The sequence below is a fragment of the Phyllobates terribilis genome, unplaced genomic scaffold (genome assembly GCF_046119375.1).
Source record: "Phyllobates terribilis strain yellow unplaced genomic scaffold, ASM4611937v1 Scaffold_8__6_contigs__length_399053987, whole genome shotgun sequence".
Classification (NCBI taxonomy): Eukaryota; Metazoa; Chordata; class Amphibia; order Anura; family Dendrobatidae; genus Phyllobates; species Phyllobates terribilis.
The window spans coordinates 329,279,655-329,297,978 of record NW_027362768.1 but is presented as its reverse complement, the minus strand read 5'-3'; the positions used below and the strand labels follow the sequence as shown (position 1 = coordinate 329,297,978).

General features: G+C 43.0%; 1 protein-coding gene across 1 annotated transcript in view; it reads left to right on the top strand.

The window, feature by feature from the left end:
* CFAP20DC (CFAP20 domain containing) overlaps positions 1–18,324 on the top strand; it is a 692,474-nt gene that overhangs the window by 270,759 nt on the left and 403,391 nt on the right. Inside the window, exons 6-7 of the mRNA XM_073644645.1 lie at positions 3,666–3,780; positions 10,858–11,011. Of these exons, the coding sequence (XP_073500746.1) occupies positions 3,666–3,780; positions 10,858–11,011 (269 nt within the window). The remainder of the gene's footprint in view (positions 1–3,665; positions 3,781–10,857; positions 11,012–18,324) is intronic.

Below are 18,324 nucleotides of genomic sequence, written 5' to 3'. Positions count from 1 at the left end.
CTCATCTCTGTGGTATAGTCATATCCTTCTTCTTTTAGGAGCCAGCAGCAAACTCCACCTTCTGCTGCTGATTGACAGACCCTTGCTTGGTAGTTAAAAACTCTCAGTTTCTCTGGAGAGTCGCCGGTGATATTTCCATGTACCTCTGTGCAGCCTTGGAGCACTAGCAGTCAGCTAGTTTCTTCTTTGGTGCCCTTGGAGGACAGTTGGTGTTATCTCTCTGGAGTCTGCTCAAGCTAAGTGTATCCCTTTTGTTTGTTTACCTTGTTGTCTTTAGTTTGCAGTGGTGCCTGACTAGTGCTCACCCCGTCCCCTCCCTCTCTAAGGCCTAGCTCTAGGGACACTCAGGGATTAGGTTCCTGCTCGGCGATAGGTGTGGAACCTATATAGGGGCGATAGGGTAGGTAGGGTGATATTAGATCTGCCTAGGGGTCTCCACTCCCCCCTTCCCTAGTTGTTGGGCTCCCTTCCCCTCTTTCCGTCGTTGTGCACTTAGTCTTTCCCTCACCTTGCTTGACACTGAGCTTTCACGTAAAACCATCGTTTTAGTTTCAACTTTTTCACTAACAGTGAACTTAACAAAGGTGGTATTTCCATCTTAAAAAGTGGCACCAATATCAGCCATCACTTTATGATCGTGGAGACCAACTTTCGGAACCTGCATCGATCCTGAGAATGAAGCTCTGTGCTTTGCTGCTGCCTTCAGCCACCTATACCTTAGAAGCTTACTGAATTTTGTTGTTAACATTAACCCCATATTAAAGGCGTTCCCATCTAATAAAGTGATGGCACAATGTTAAGATATGCCCTCATATAATGATTCCAAACTCTGAGATCTCCTCTGGTCACAGTTGTGGTGTAGGGTAGGGCTTCGCCTGCTTCACTATTTTTTTTTGCATAGAGGTGCTCTTGGTCATTGGACTGTGCAGGTAACTGTGGAGCAGAACCATTCATGTGCAGGGAAAAACTATGAAAATGACCTAGCAATAACACTATTAATCTCAAGATCAGAGAAGGTCACAGAGGTTGGATTTTTAGTAAAGCCACATCCTAGATGGGAATACCCTTTTAATATTGAGTTCATATTACGAACACAATACATTAAGCTCCCTCCAGTGCTGGCTGACGTAAATTAAGACATTATATTCTTCACAACTTTTGACATAGAATAAAATAGTAAAGACAAATTAAAGGGTTTTCCCCCCAAAAAAAATTATTCCGTAAACATGCTGATCACTGTGGGTCTGATCGCTGATCCCCCCAAGCGCTTCCAATATTGGGCACTGGAACCCTCAAGAATGGAGCTCTGCAGCCCCATCCTGACTAGAGTATTGGCACACATGCTTGGCCTCCACTTCATTCACTGTTAGTTGGACCGCCAGTGAGAACCAAATACACTGTTTGACTTTCTCGACAGCCAATGATTGGAGAAATGTAACACTGGTGGGTGTGGAACCACTGCGTCATGGGCCGGGCTTACCCTGGAGGGACGTGACTAAGTGTCTACTGGGTCTTCACTAGAGCCTGTGATGGTGAGGATAGGCTGGGCCGCTGTTAGACACCACCTACCACTCCAGGACAGTCCCCGGGTCTACAAAGGCGGGGTTACGAGGTACAGGAGAGAGAGATAGAAACGTAGTCAGTTGATCCAAGTTCGGGGCAGGCAGCATGGGTTCACTATTCAAAGCCGGAATCAGGAATGGAGAGGTCAAACACAGCGGGTAAACAGGACTGGTTGTAAATAGGAGATAGAGTACAGACACACATAAACCGGGTACTAGCAGGCTAACAGACTAGAAACCAATGTTCAGGCAAGGAATGGTAGGAGGAACTGCTTAATATATATCCTGCTGGCACGAGATTGGCCAGGTAACCTAATATCTGCAGGACACATCAGGGTTAAATTCCTGCCGACACTGTCCACGCCCCCCTAAAGCCAAATGGAAACAGCATGCAGATGCAGCAGTGCTGAGGAGTGCTGCAAGAGGTAAACTCAGCGAGACGGCCTGACACGTGGAGAAGCAGCACAGTGACCACGGTCAGTAGGGCGGCGCTAAGGAGGTATGTAAGTTACCACCGTGACCAGAAATAGTCAAACAAACTCACCTCCACTCCATTAAGACAGGGTTGCAGAGCCCCATTATCAGAGTTCCAAAGTCCCATTCTTGGGTCTCTGAGGTCCTAGCAGTCATACCACCCAGCAATCAACAAATTATCTCCCACCCTATGTTTTTTTGTAATTGAAATCCTGTAAGAAATAATCAGCAACAAATTTTGGATACATTTACAGATGTAGCAGCCGCTATCATGATGGCGGCACAATACCCTATGTGGGTAGCACACTCGTCTTCATACATTTTAAATGAGCAGCATGCTATGTAAAGAGCATAAATGCGCTCTACACAATTGCCATAGGATGCAACCGCCACATTTGTGGATTAAGAAGTCAAACTAGTATACTGTACAAAGATGGCAATCTTTTAAAAACTATTTTATGGCCTATGTAAGAAAATACTTTTGTGTTGACTTCATGTCTTATTTATAATGTCTACAATGTATAAATTATTATAAATCTGACCAAAAATGTTTTTTTTTACATAGCTCTACTCAACACATTGATGAGAATCTGACAACACATCTGGAAGCACCCTAGTCACAATGTAGCCTATCACTTAATATTCCCAGCCTTGACTATATGTCAATGAAAGGGAATCTGTCAGCAGATCTGAAAGCATTATGATTTAGGTGCAAAACGCTGATTCCAGTGATGTATCACTTACTGGGCTGCTTGCTGTAGTTTTTATAAAATCTTTGTTTTCTCTGTTACATATTTAGCAGTTTTCTGAATGCTGAGCTATGTATAGCCCCGCCCACACCACTGATTGGCTGCTTTCTGTTTACACTGTGAATAGGAAGAAAGTAGCCAATCAGGGGTGGGGGCATGGTTGGACTACAGTTTTACTAGTCCTCTAGTGATAATCTCCTGCTGATAAAACTCTGATTTCATAAAAACTTAAGGAAGCAGCCTAGTAAGTGACACATTGCTGGAATCAGGGTCCTGGCTCTTGTGACAGATTCCTTTTAAGGCACTGTTCTTCCCGCAGCCAATCAGACATCATTGTTGATGATAATCTATTTTAGGTTAGCCGAAATATGGCCTGCAAATACGAGACGCTTGGCGTTTAGTCATGTTTTATTAAGTGTCTTCTGTCTAGGAGGGGCATGATATAAAACCTGAGCTCTGAATTTAGTAAAGAAAGACTGGACTTTATGGTATTCGATGGTTTGCAACAGCTCCCGTGATAATATGAGATGAAGGCCTCGCACATCCATGATTATTAAAGGCTGAGGCTTTCTCACTTCACACAAATTGAATTCTTTCACAGAATGAAGGGCTTTTAAAATACAGTACAAAGTGTAGAAATAAATTAGCATGTAAAGTGATCTGTGATATCAGGCTTTGTTTCACCTAAGTTTAAGTTTAAGAGAGAAAAAGAGAGAAAAAAAAAATCTCATTACTTATCTTATAAAATGTCATCTTTAAAATGTGCCGCTGCAGCACCTGACACAGAATTTTATGGAAAATGCAGAGTTTTACATGATGTTATCGAAATGCAATTTATTATGTCTGCTGTAATCTGCGTAATATTTTTTTTTTCCTCCAGAATAACCGATTTGGCAAATATTAAAAGAAGATTATATTTATCGACCGTCCACAAGGAATTATCTGCAACACCGTTACATGCAAAAATCCCGCTCTCCATCATCAGGCGGAAAGTCGTAAGTTCTTGTTCGTATTCTCCAGTTGAAAACTGTGCTAATGACAATGTACTGTAATAAATATATTACATGGCAAAATACTAATGAAAATTCCATCAGGAAATGTATTTAGGAGAATAGGATAATGTAATGTAAGGAATAAAAAGTTACTACCATACCTGTCAGTAGTCCAAATAGAAAATATATACCGTGAGCCCTTGAATTAGTGCCTATCCAGTTAACGCGTCGGCCTTCGTGCTGCAGACCACATCTACTTGTCTAATTCACTAAGGCTATGTTCACACTTGCTTTAGGGCTGGCAATTGTCCATGGCTCCTATCTGGCAGCGAACAGAACTTTTGTTGTTGTCAAACTGGTGGAAACCTTAACAGAGCCCGATAAAGCCCATTTTCATGCTCCAGATCAAGAACCGTATCAAGACTTCCTTTTAGAGCAGTCTGTGGTTGCCGGACCATAGCCCTGCACCTTATACTACGTGCAACATCACTGGTGACTCTTCTGATTAGAAAGCAGCTGCAAAGTTATGCATGTCAATCTCTTCACTGGCTCCCCATTGCCCAGAGAATTCAGTTCAAAACTCTAACCATGGCATACAAAGCCATCCACAACCTGTCTCCCCCATACATCTGTGACCTAGTCTCCCGTTACCTACCTGCACGTAACCTCCGATCCTCACAAGATCTGCTTCTCTACTCCCCTCTTATCTCCTCCTCCCACAATCGTATACAAGATTTCTCCCGTGCATCCCCCCTACTCTGGAACCCTCTACCCCAACACATCAGACTCTCGCCGACCGTGGAAACCTTCAAAAGAAACCTGAAGACCCACCTCTTCCAACAAGCCTACAACCTGCAGTAACCACCGCTGCACGACCAGCTCTACCCTCACCTAATGTATCCTCACCCATCCTTTCTAGAATGTAAGCCCTCGCGGGCAGGGTCCTCGCTCCTCCTGTACCAGTCGCTGACTCGTTTGGTTAAGATTATGTAAATGCTTTTGTTATGTATATCCCTATCACATGTAAAGCGCCATGGAATAAATGGCGCTATAATAATAAATAATAATAATAATGTATAGTGCCGCAACGTAATGATGTCATGGCGGCATTGTAAACTAGGCCCCGGCGGCAGTCGTGTGAGTGGTCCACCATTTCCACGTAGGGTCCAGCTACAGGAAATGTTGTGTTGTTGGGGGGGGGGGGGGGTGCGACATTGTACCTAAATCTGCTGTTCCCATTGTTGGTTCCATTTCACTTAGTGTAGTTTCATTAAGCCAGACCAGTCCTTAAAATAATGCCCATTTTATATTTGGCCAAACTGGTGAACAGGAGATTACAGGTTATACATTTTTTTTTCTCCATCTTTGACAAAATACATTGGCTCGATTCTCAGAGTTTCAGTCTGTACTTTGTTCTCGGCAACAAGTGCTGCAGGGGACATGGGGAGATGCTTGATTTGCCTGTGTTTCCTTAGGGGTGGGGTCATACAGGTCCACGTGTAACACTATGATCCCGATACCCGGAGCGTTTAGCTAACACAGTCCGAAAGGGCGCTCGTTGAGACTAAGCTCCCGGTTTCTAGTCTTCTCAACAGGACGCTACCTTTTCCTATCCCCCCGTTCTGCTGGACCGTACTTTTCCAGGACTTCTAAGCTTTTCTCTCTTTGCTGCAGAGGTCCTGTCCACCTTCTCACAGCTTACTAATCAGAAACTTTAGGGATGCCACAGAAAGTACGAGGTTCACAGGGCTCTGATGCGGTGGTTACTGACTACCAATGTGGTCACTGGATCAGAGTCCTGAAAATATTTTTGCTCCACTCTAATTCCTTGATAACTGCAAGCCATGACACTAGTGTGAACAGCATCTTACAAGAAGTCACTATATACTGCCTTATTATTGATTTATTGGAGTGCCAACCCTGTCACTGTTACTACTTCCATATTGGAGGCGGTCTACCTAAAACTGCACAGGCTGCTGTAATCACAGGACTTTATATGGTCATTGTCACTACTTCTATATACCTTCTAGTTTACATTATTCTTGACTCGTGGTCACCCGGTGTGCTCACTGCTTCCTTCCTGTTCAGAGTCCCAGCGGCGCGCCTTTGGTGTGTGTGCGTGCTCCCCTGCTCTTAAAGGGGCAAGCGCGCACATATAGTGTAATGTTCTCAGCTTGTTGCTGACAGGAATTTAGCATAATGAGTACACCTACAAAATGGCCCCCAAACAATTGCTGGGAATCATCCTGTATGAAGACTCCCTCCCCCTTAGGGAGTCGCGAAGCAACGACTTTAGTCATTAGGCAGTATGGTGTTCTACCAGTGCAGTTGTGAGGTCCCCTGGTCCTGGGGTGGCCAGGGTCCTGAATCTGAATCCCTGGTCCCAGTGCGGCCAGTGTCCTGAACCCGAATCTCTGGTTCCGGTGTGGCCAGGGCCTGAACCCGAATCCCTGGTCCTTGTGTGGCCAGGTACTGAACCCGGATCCCTGGTCCTGGTGTGGCCAGGGCCTGAACCCGGATACCTGGTCCTGGTGTGGCCAGGACCTGAACCTGGATCCCTGGTCCTGGTGTGGCCAGGTCCTGAACCCGGATCCCTGGTCCGTGTGCGGCCGGTGCCTGAACATTTTTTGCCCTGCTTCTGGGGCGACCAGTCCTGTCCCCGAAGTCTCTTGGTACCGGTGTGGCCAGTGCCTGAACATTATTCCCTAGTCCTGGTGCGGCCAGCACTGTTGCCAAAGTCCCCTGGTCACAGTGCGGACAGTCCTGTCCTCGAAGTACCCCATTCCATGTGCAGCCAATCCCTATTCCAATATCCTAGACTTGTGTGTCTGAATGTAGCCCTAATCAGCGTCAGCTAACCTGACACCTGGAGTCAGCAGCTACAGTACCAGGTTCTGCCCAGGAGTGGTACCTGCTGGCTACCTGCAGCTCAGTCTGTCTCCACCATCAGGAGCTCCAGTGAACCACAGGTAGTCATTTAGCTATGCTCCTACCTAGGCAGCCCGGCCTTGTGGCTCAGTGGGTGCACAAATCCAAGTGCGCTACTGTTGGGTGTAGCAGGCTGTCTACCTAAAAGTGCATAGACTGCTTTAATCACAGGACGTTATGTGGATGTCATAGAAGACTCTCTTCAAGACCCCTCTATCTACAGCAGACACTTTTTTCCCCATAAGGAATCATTGAAGTCATGCACAGATTACAGGAAGACCGTGATTTTTCAGCAGTGTCTTCTGTAAGAGGTTTCCACAAAGCATATTTATACCATAATTTCCTGTCCTCATTTCCCCAATTGTTGTCTTCCTTTGTAAAGTGCCATGTTCGTGTTTAGTGCAATCTTCTGCACAGACTGTACAGCACCAATGGAGAGACATATGGCACAACATGTCTATCAACAGCCTCCGCTGGGCACAACACAGTACATCTGCAAGTTTCCCATTCGCAATGCTTTTTAATGGTCCAACTGATGGATGTGTTGGGTCACGTTTCGGACCATCTTGAAGTCAGTGGAGAAGATTGTTCTAAATAAGGGGTCCGCCCTTTGCAAAGCAAGAGATCTGCCAATAATAATATATTAACGACTTATAATGCTGTGTCCAGCACTTTTGAGAAAATAATCATAATCTAGTCAAAACCAAAGGTAACATAGGTGTATAGGTATTTCCTTACCTTCTAGGATCCCAGGCTCGGATGTCATCTGGGCGGCGCACTGGTGACATCACGCCGGCTAAATAAACACTGTGTCGGGGAAACCAGAAGTTTGGGAAATCCTTGCAACTCCTGTCAACGGCCAAAGAGCACCGTGGACCGGGGATTGCACATAATGAGCCACTTAGCTCTATAATTATATAACATGAAGTAGAAAACAAGAACAAACAATGAGTGACACAATGGTACATAGGGAGAGAGGACCCTACCCGCGAGGGTTTACAGTGTACAAGGAAAATGGCAAGTAGACAGTAGGTAAGGGTAGAAGCTGCTCATATGGCCATGTAGTGACAATAGGGTTATTGTTGGTTGCCGGCTTTTTGGAGGTGATTGTCGGCTTTTTGGAGGAGCTTTGATTTGGGGTTTATGTTTGAAGGTTTCAAAGGTGGGTGATAGCATGACAGGTTGGGATCACAAGGTTCATAGTGAGGCGGAAGTAAAGCCCCCCTAAATTTTATAAAGCTGTCAGCCAAATCTGAGTTTGATGGATCGTTTGGTTGGTAGCTATCTCGCACGACTTTACCCTACACAGTTGCACACGCTCTGCTGAGTTCTCCTGTGTTCTTTATGAAAGAGACACTGCCAGACATCTTTGGAGGTAGATTATCTCCTGGAGAACATAACCCCCCATACACTTTAAACTGTCGTCTGAACCTGTCGATATAGGCAGTTTCACCAACGTTAATCTATTGTGTATGGGGGGGGTTAAAAGGAGAAATTTCAGAGATGGGTATGTGAGTAAAAAAAGAGAGCGCTGAAGGAGATCTTGTGAGGACCAGAGATAACGGCGGGGAAGTGTCTGGACATTAGGTAAAAGATGTATGGAAGAGATATGTTAAAATGTTGATGATGTTCTAGGGCCCACACCAGACAAAGGGCCCAATGAGAGTTTACTATGTTGCATCCTAAATGGGAATCATAAGATACCATTGGGATATTTGCCCACAGAGTCTTTTTGCTGAGTTTTTAGAGCAGAAACTGAGCAGAACTTTCACGTTTTTGCGGAGTTTTGAGTTTTTTCAGGAGGATTTGGGAAGATTCTACTCGGTTTCTTCTCCGAAACCTCCTAAAAGAAACCTCTTCATGCACATAACCTAATGCTTGAGAGTCCATGCATGTATCTCACACATCAGTTCTCATCTCTGAAATAAGAAATTCAGAAAGACTAAACTCAAAGAAATATTTCCATATAAAACTTTTTTCAGATCAGAAAGCAACTAATTAAATGCAAATACTCTCAAACTGTTTCAAGACGGCAACACTTATGTTCTAAACATTTGTCTTCTAAATAAGTCTGAAGAAAATTCGAGGTTTCCGCTTAGACGCAGTCTGTGCCGGAGCTGAGGGGGGAAACAAATATGCTGATAAAATTATTATTCATAAAGTTGTACCACAGAGGATGTTATTAATTTGAAATAAAAAGGAATAAATCTATTTTGCCTGAATGTAATTTAAATTAGTCGGGTCTGATGTCACCCGGTACCAATGTTTAAAAACAAAAGTACACTTTAATGAACAATAAATTAAATTGTATCTGAATATGTAGTTCAATTACACGGTCTCCATCAGAGAATAAATAAATCATTCATGCAATATGTGAATAAAAAAGCTTGATCAATTGCTCCAGAAAAAGTGATTAATTGGCTTAAATCTTCAATAGGGCTCATAGCTGCTGCCGTTCTGCGTTTTTGTCTGTGCAAGATGGGGAATGAGATATAAAATTCAACAGAGCATCAGCAAATATAGATTTATTAAAGGAACACTAAGGGTGTGTGCACACAGCGTCTTTGTCAGGAGGATTCTGCTCTGAAAACCACCTGAAAAAGCGCTAACAAAAAACGCTGTAAATGAAAATTTGCGTTTCTATGTAAAAAAACGACTTACTGCTCATATGTTCATTTTTTTTTTTTAGCCACTTTAGATTTCCAAAGACGCCAAGAAGTGACCCGACCATTCTTCAGGCCTTTTTTGCTCTACCTTAAAAGTCAAAAAGTCAATTGGAAGGCTCAAAAGACACCCATTAGATGCCTAGGAATTTTTGAGTGTTTTCCAAAGTTTTCAATTGATAACCCTCTAGCATTTTTTTTCATTGTTGGGGTTAAAAAAAAACAAAAAAAAAGAAATGACAGGAAAACGCCACTAAGAAAAGGTGCCAAATTTTTGAAAAGGTGTCAAAAATGTTGAAAAAGTGCTCAGAAAATCACAAAAAGAGCTAATAAATACACTAAAAAATGTTGTAAAAGTGCAAATAAAATAACCGACTGTCAAAAATGTCAAGAATCAGGAAATTACCCCCCCAAAAAATACTAAATTCAATTGCTGGCGCATTTTCTTCTTAAAAAAACTTGGTGGGTTCGCTACCTGAAAAAGATGTTGAGTGCACATATTCACCCTTAGACCAAATTCAGAAACATAGTCTCAGTACAGACCATGATATCAGGACTGGCATCATAGCGTATTTGTGCACCTGTCCATTAGTTTAATACTAAAGGTATGAAGGCCCTATTTTTATTTTTTGTAGTACATATTGGGGCGTGTGGCCCCCTGCAGGGCTTGGCACCCTTATACCCCTATCTTTCCCAGGCAAAGTTTTAATTGCGAGCTTTACCTGATTTCCTTTTCACTCCCCATTCACATGAGGCTGGTTTGGCACATGGACAGGTAGGACATATGGTGGTTAGGGACCATCCATGTTAAAAGGTCACCTTGACATGGTTGGATTGCTTTTGCACTAGATGATCAAAAAATGCTTACTAAGTAACTTACGATTTTAATGGCTACAGCAATATTGGAGTCCATGTATTTATTAGTCGCGTTGTGCAGAGCTGACGCATCATGCATGAGGCTGTTGAGCTCAGGCCAGAACTGGACATGATGCCCAATGATGAGACAATGCATGTCAGTAAAATTCTTAAATGCTCTGCTTATGTCATGCATGCCATGCATTTATCACCTAATAGATGCCCAATATAACCCCCGCTCACCCCGCATTGTATAATTAGACTGGCCACTCATGAGGTTGGGAAATCCAAGTGACAACCAATAGAAAGAGATGCAATAGGGTCTTTTCCAGGTAGTAGGTTGATAATAGAAAAGTAGAACTGCTTACCTTATATGGTTGTCTGAAACGCGTTAACAATAAACCTGCATTTTACCTTACTATTGGATTGTCGTGACTCCAGAGAGCGCAGAATTACCTCCATACTCCCGCTTTTTTTTAAAAGTGACAACCATTACAAGAAATATAATGGCCGTATTGTACAAAGGAAACACCTATATTACAGATATTTGGCTTGATACAATGCCTACTGTATATATGTATATGCTTGATACCTGTATAATCCAACGTATAATAAGATGAATCTTCTCTCGCAGTGGTGCAATCTCTGTATCGATCTCGTTGCCTTCACGAGTGGGATTTTTAGATGTGCCGTTTTCCAGTCGTTGGATGGCATTACTGTTTCAGCCAACTGTAAACTGAGGAAGATTTATACCATGAAGCTAAAGCCCCAGGAAACCAGGGAACAAGGTTTGTAAGCCTGATACTCGCTTATTGTCTATAAGTCACCCAAAATATATGTTCTACAGATGTTCTCCCGGGTTTATCTTATAGCCATGCCGGATTTCACAGTTTATAAGATAGTGTTCGTGTTTATTGGTTCGGAGCATAAGCTGATTCATAGTATGGAGTCTTTGAGATCAGCGTAAAAGAAATACTATATCGCCAGTGGTGTTCTTTCCAGATGTACATGGTGGCAGCTCAAGTAGACTAGAGTCTATACATTGCACGCATAGTAATGAACATGACATACATAACATCAAATCTATAACATTTACCATAAGGTTTATATTATAGAATTTATAGAATTTATCCATGCATAGTTCCGTATATGTATATCACATGGCATTTAGTATTACACACATGCCGGTCATACCATGACATGTAGAAGCTTGTACACATGCTGCAAACATACAGTGCCACAGCAGGTCACATGTAATGAGGACACATGACTTATAACTGCGGCGAACCAGCTAAGAGTTTTCAACACTCGCATACTGAAGAGTGGTATGGCCAACTTTCATAGTTTTATAGTTTTAAGGTTGAAGAAGAAATAAGTCAAACTATAACCTAGCATATTGCTTATAAAGAGGTCCTGAAAATGTTGTCCACACCACTTTTCCTTCCCTGAAAATGTCTGCCTGGATGCCAGGACTTCGCCTGATGATGTATCTCGGCGGTACAGGACATTTCCGCCAGCCAGATTTGCCAAGTGTTCCATTAGTTCAGGAGGATTGCCCTTTTTGTGTAATTGCATCCATAAGATCAGTATATCTAAGGATATGTGCACGCAGTGTCAGAAAACCAGCGCAAAAAATGGACATACTGCACAGCAATGTAAAAACAACATTGCTGTGCCTATGTTCAGTATTTTGTTACTTCCTTTAACAGCTTCAGGGTTCGGAAACCCTGGAACAGGTAAAAGAAGTTACATGTTCAGCATTCGGGCAGCTTCTGCTCGGCAGCTGGCTTCTCATTTAAGTAAGATCAAGGGAAAAGACGACTTGAAAAAGACAGAAAGACAGAGCCACTTTAGGAAAAAAATCACTGGCTTTTCCTTGAGGCATCTTCGCCTGGGAAAACTTGGTGTCTAAAAGTCGCTGTGTGTACACAGCCAGTTTCAGGAAGCCACTTCAAGAAACACTCCTTTTTTTGGAAGTTTTTAGAGGAGTTTTTTTTGTTTTGTTAAGTAGCTTTTAAGAGTTTCCTTAGTGTTTAGATTTTTTTTTTCCTAAAACTTTTTTTTGCAATGTTTTTATTGGATAGTGATGAATTTGAAGCATTTTCCACCACTATCCTCTTCAGAGAAGTGACATGCACTTTTTTTTCTCCCACCTGGCATTTTTCAAAACCTGAAATGGAAGAAAAATGCTCAAAAGGCATTCAAGCATTTTTGAGTGTCTTTTGAACTCCAAAAAACTTAATGTCCACCTACCCTAGTAACCTAAAAAAGTAAAAGAAACAGAACCCATAACAAGATGTCCACAAACGGCATTGCCTTCTATTGAATCACCTAGGGCTTGTTCTCTGACAGGTCAGTACAACCCGGCTCCAATTTATATGAGCAATGACTGTAAAAAATAATAGTTTTTCTTAACAAAAACAAAACATGAAGTGTAAATAACACATAACTATGACAAATGTGTAAATTTATCATCTATATAACGTGTGAAAAATTGAATCACATGCCTTCAGACACATCTACTAAAATAGACCTCCAGAGACGTTCTCCCTGCCGTGACAAATATGACAATACGTTCACACTTAATCTGTGATACTTTTATGATGTTTTAGGTGAGTGAATATAGTGCTGTGATGTACTAATACATAGTCACCAGTCTACAGTTATTATCTATGTACTAAACATGGTGCATCCCCGATGAGGCCCAAAGCGTCCTCTCACCTATTACTGTTATCCATGCTAATACTCAGATTTTCTGTACTATATAAATATTATGTTTTTCTCATCAGAAACTGAAGCCTCAGAGCAGATTCTGTTAGTAACTATATAGAGACAGTAGTTAAAGGGAATCTTAGAACAATCTACCCTCCCAAACTGTTAATATGGTCATGTTCCACTCTGAAAGATAATGTCATTCATACTGTTACTCCTGCAATCTGTAGATTCCCTGACTTGAAGATTACTGTTTTAATTAAAATGAGGCTTAAAAGGAATCTGTCACCAGGTTTTTGCTACCCCATCTGATAACAGCATGATGTAGGGGCCGAGACCCTGATTTCAGAGATGTGTCACTTACTGGGCTGCTTGCTGCAATTTTGATAAAATCCTTGTTTTATCTTCTACAGATCTCGAAATGCTGAGCCCTGTATAACCTTGCCCTCACCATGTCACAGGTGTATCAAGTGTGACAGACAGTCGATCTGGATCCGGCTGTAGAAAGTCACTGCGCTTGGCATTGTAGACACCTTCTTGATCCTCTCATTTCTGTAGTGTAGGCATATCCTTCTTCCTTTAGGACCTAGCAGCGACCTCCACCTCCTGCTGATTTACACACCCTTGCTTGATAGTTAAAAACTCTTAGTGTCTCCAGAGAGTTGCCGGTGACAGTTCTATGTTTCTCTGTCCATTCCTGGAGTACTAGTAGTTGGCTAGTTTCTTCTTGGACTTCTCTTGGAGGACAGTTGGTATTATCTCTCTGGTGTCTTCTCAAGCTAAGTGTTGTTTGTTTACCTTATTGTCTTTAGTTACAGTGGGGCCTGACTAGTGTTCACCCCGTCCCCTCCCTTCCTAGGGCCTAGCTCTAGGGACATTCAGGGATTAGGTTTCCTGCTCGGCGATAGGTGTAGAACCTATTTACGGACGATAGGGTAGGTAGGGTGATATTAGATCTGCCTAGGGGTCTCCACTTCCCCTTTCCCTAGTTACTGGGCTCACTTCCCCCACTTCCCGTTTTTGTACACTTGTTCCTTCCCTCACCTTGCGTGACACACCACTAATTGGAAGCTTTCTGCCTATGCACAGTGTACTCAGAAAACTGACAATCAATAGAGGAGGTGGTGTTAAAAAGAGCTCATGAATATGGAAAACTACATGACAGCAGGTTTACTAGTCCACTAGTGATTATCTTCTGCTAATAAAACTGTGATTTTTATCAAGCTGCCCAGTAAGTGACACATCTTTGCAATCAGTATCTCTGTCTTTACATTATACTGCTCTCTGAGTAGTGGGAAAAAACCTGGTTACATATTCCCTTTAAGTGCTGTGGGCATGTCAAAGCACTTCCCAAGCCTCTGTCTCCCTGCCATGGCCATACCTTCCTCTGCTTGACTGACAGTCAACTACACTTCTCAATTTTCTGTGCAACTCAACAATGCCTTATTGGTTTCTTTATTTTCTGTTCGCTCCTCCTGCTCCTGTTCTGCTGCAAGACTTCTATTGTTTTATCTGGATCTCCCTGCTGCACCGACATCCCATGTCCGTTCTGCATAACACCTGCTGATCTCGACCCAACAGGAGATACTGGAAGATGTTTAGCTCCAAAGCCTGGATAATTATGAATTCAGCTCTGGAGTATATTACAAGCTGTGAGATATTCTCTGATATTTACTTTTTCTATAAAATCAGCATTTATTCAGCAACATTTACTTTCCCAAAAGCTACAGAAAGACTTGCTCTGACATTGAACAGCGGACGATAGTATAAGCTGTTTTATGGGAACCAATTTGTATGTTGGGTTTAATGGACCCGTAAGAACATTTTGAACATATATTCTTGTATTACGCCATATACAAGTAGATTTTCTAATTCATTTTTCCGTTTAATTATAAGAAACAAGCTAACCTTCCCAATAAAATTACAGCTCCCGCCATGCTTCATTAAATCCACAAAATCCGATCTTCTAAGGAACCCAGATCGCTATCGCTGCTTCTGAAGCTGCGCGGTTTAAATATATAAGGGCTATACATTGTTATCTGAAGAAACCCACAAAACAATTAAATAGAACAACCGCACTGGAATTAATAAAACTTTGTTTTAACTTTTCCTATGATACAATTTCCATCTTATGGTCCCGTTTGCCGCCTGAGATCACAAATTAATGTAATGAGGTTGGTCCCTGATAATCTTTGGACTTCAAGGGCATAGTTAAATAAATTTCCCTATAATTATAAGCTGTGAAGCCAATGAATCGAATAAAACAACCATTTAAGTGAACCAGATTGCCTTAAGCCATGCAAATCTGCAGTGTTAAAATGAATGCATTGCCCACCCTTGAACACTTTAGGCATAAAATTCGGTGCCGATCATTTCTTGATATATATTTACGGTGGTTAAAGCTCCATTTTACTGATACAAAGCTCTGGATCTACTGCATAGATGTAGATTTGAGAGATGGAATTCTGACTACCTGCAGCTATCACTAGAGGGAGCTTAAGAGCTGAGGGTATGTTGCAGGCTCCTAAGCTCCCTCTAGTGGTGGCTTCAGGTAGTACCTTATTTCATATAGATTTAATGGTATGTCTTTATAGACGCTTGTCACCCAATGATATTATATATTTTTTGTAAAGTTCCAGTGTGCCAGTCATCAGGAATCTAGCCTAGAAGCAGTAAGCAAACCAAGCTGGAAGTGCACTGGGGGTGTATCAATAAATTAAATCTGCGGCTTTCAAATACACTGACACGCCCCCAGTGCACTTTAAGCCTCATTTGCTTATGGCTTGTACTCTATATTTCTCATGACTGGCACATCGGATATGTTCAAAATAGGTGTCATTTTTATCATGGGACAATCACCTATACAGCCATACCAATAGTCCTATGTGTAAAAAAGTGTTGGCAGAGTCCCTTTAAGAATCTTCATCTATTCAGGGGATTTGGCGCTGAGTATCAATAAAACCCAAAACTTTACTGGGGTCAAAGATGTAATGAAGATAACTGAGCCATATTGATGGACTGTGGATCCAGAAAGGGTTTCTCCAACAATCTGTCCCAGCCCCAGAAATGATGAAGTCGTCATTCTCTGTCATTTGTGCCCCTGGTAATGTTGTTACTTAGCCCAGACAATCCATTAAAGCAATTAACCTGTCTCTAATTTGGTTTCTTTAAATGATATGGTGATAAAAAGGTAGCGGTATGAGGGAGGAGGGTGCACCACTAATCAAGCGCAAATGAGAAAGGGTGCTACATCATGCAGAGGACAGGGTACACGTCAAAAAGAGAGGAAAAAGACACCACATAGAGATGTGTACACCTAGTATCATATAATATACAAAGGTTTATTAAACAACATGAGACAACATTAAAAACATTTAAAACCAACCAATAATACATAAAGCATCCCCAACCAATATTAAGCCAATTTAATATACAGCAATGACCATGGAACAGTATTTGAAGGTAAATATCACCAGACAATAAATGTAGCCGGAATATATAAAGACCTTACTAATAATTAGGGAACCTATCTGTGTAATCCAAGCAAGATCCCTCTAATAAGGCACTTACAATTAACAACAATGCGTAGTTATGCTGATAATGACCACGATAATCACATGTGCACAAAAAGGTCCATCATTGTACATACGCATGCCTTCTTGGACCAGGCAATAGAGCTGAAAGATAATTTTGAAGATCTGAAGTTGTGGGTTGTAAATATTCACCTAGGCAGGTTAACGGTGCAACAATATTTTATTCCTTACATCAAGGTTTTACAGCAACTCCAGGTAAAATGGCCTAAATACAGTTGTCTCAGTCCACAAGATCCCCTCCCCGGGATGGTAGTTCCACAGTCTCCCAACTTTTGGTTTGCCCACAGATTTTGTATCTCCAGCCAGTATAGTCTGTATTCACATTCCAGACGACAGCTAAAAACGATAGAAGCTGTTACGGATCCGGGTGGTGAAACCTCTGTGCTGCGGTGCAAGGAGGGACCCAGAGGGGCGTAACTAAGTATCAACTCGAACCGACCTAGGTCGTATGGCAGCTAACGACTCCGTGACCAGGGAGGGACCGAGCAGAGGGACTAGGTGCTACTCTGGGGACGACTTTGTAAGAGAGCAGGTGACTCCCACGGGTCAGATGGCTGAGACAGGCAGGAGCCTCTAGGTAGGCTGTCAGGTGGTCACGGCAAGTAACGGGCAGGAGCCTCCAGGTAGGCAGACAGGTGGTCACGGCAAGTGACGGGCAGGAGCCTCCAGGTAGGCTGACAGGTAACAGGCAGGTGCTTCCAGGTAAGCAGGCGGGCAAAGACCATAGACAGACTGGCGGACTGAACGGAAGACAAACTGTCGGGCTGGAGAGTAGTCAGGCTGGCGGACTGGACTGATAGACAGGCTGACGGGCAGGACTAGTAGTCAGGCTAGCAGCGGGACCTGAGGGCTGAAGCAGAGGTAAGTACACTGTGCATCAACTATTGCTTGGGCATCTCCATATTGGAGGAGGTGCTTTAAATATGGGAGGACCTCCGGCAATTGGCCGGGGACTCCTTAGGGCGGCGCGCACGGCCCCTTTAAGAGGGAGGGAGCCAGCGTGCGCGCGCCCTAAGCACAGTGCCCGGGAAGCTGCGCGCCGGCAGAAGTAGGAAGAGGAGCGCTGGAGGACACCGGGCGGGGAGCGCGGCGATGAGAGGGACGGCGTCACTCTGCCTGGCAGGGGGCAGAGACGCCGATGTTACAGAAGCACAAGTGTCCAGTAGCAACAGTCCTTTAAGAAATTTTAAATCCAAATGACAGATCCCACAACTGTAGCATGTTCATCCAGCTCATTTTGTAACTGATCTCCAAAACCCCTTAGGCCATCCATCCATGGGCTCCAGGACCTCATCCTAAATCTTATCTCTTCTACGTCATTCCACCAACTTCCTGATTCAATATGTGGCTTATCCCTCCCTCCCTGGGATCAGTCCCATGAATGTGCAGAAGTGTTCACACCCTCCCCCTTAAACATTTGCTTTTAGCTTAAAAAATGAAGAATATCCCAGCAGCCCTTCACCTGGGACTGCATGTGAGACCCCTAGTGGTTTCAGCTCCTGTGGGTCTACTATTCCCATCCACACAATGTGACTAGTGGCTTTTAGAACAATGACTTGAGGGTCCTGAGATACTAATGAGATTAATGGAATGCTGGACACTTTACAAGTGAAAGTAGTGCACATAAACTTACGAGCAAGCAGAACATTAATAAAAGAAAGCAAGCAAATCTCAAATAAAACACAATAATAAGATCGACGGAGTTGGTGCTCCGTGCTGGAAAAACTCTGCATCCCTTAGAGCCGCAGACTCCGCTGTATGTGCATTGGTTTAATAGTCTTAGAACAAGGCCAGCT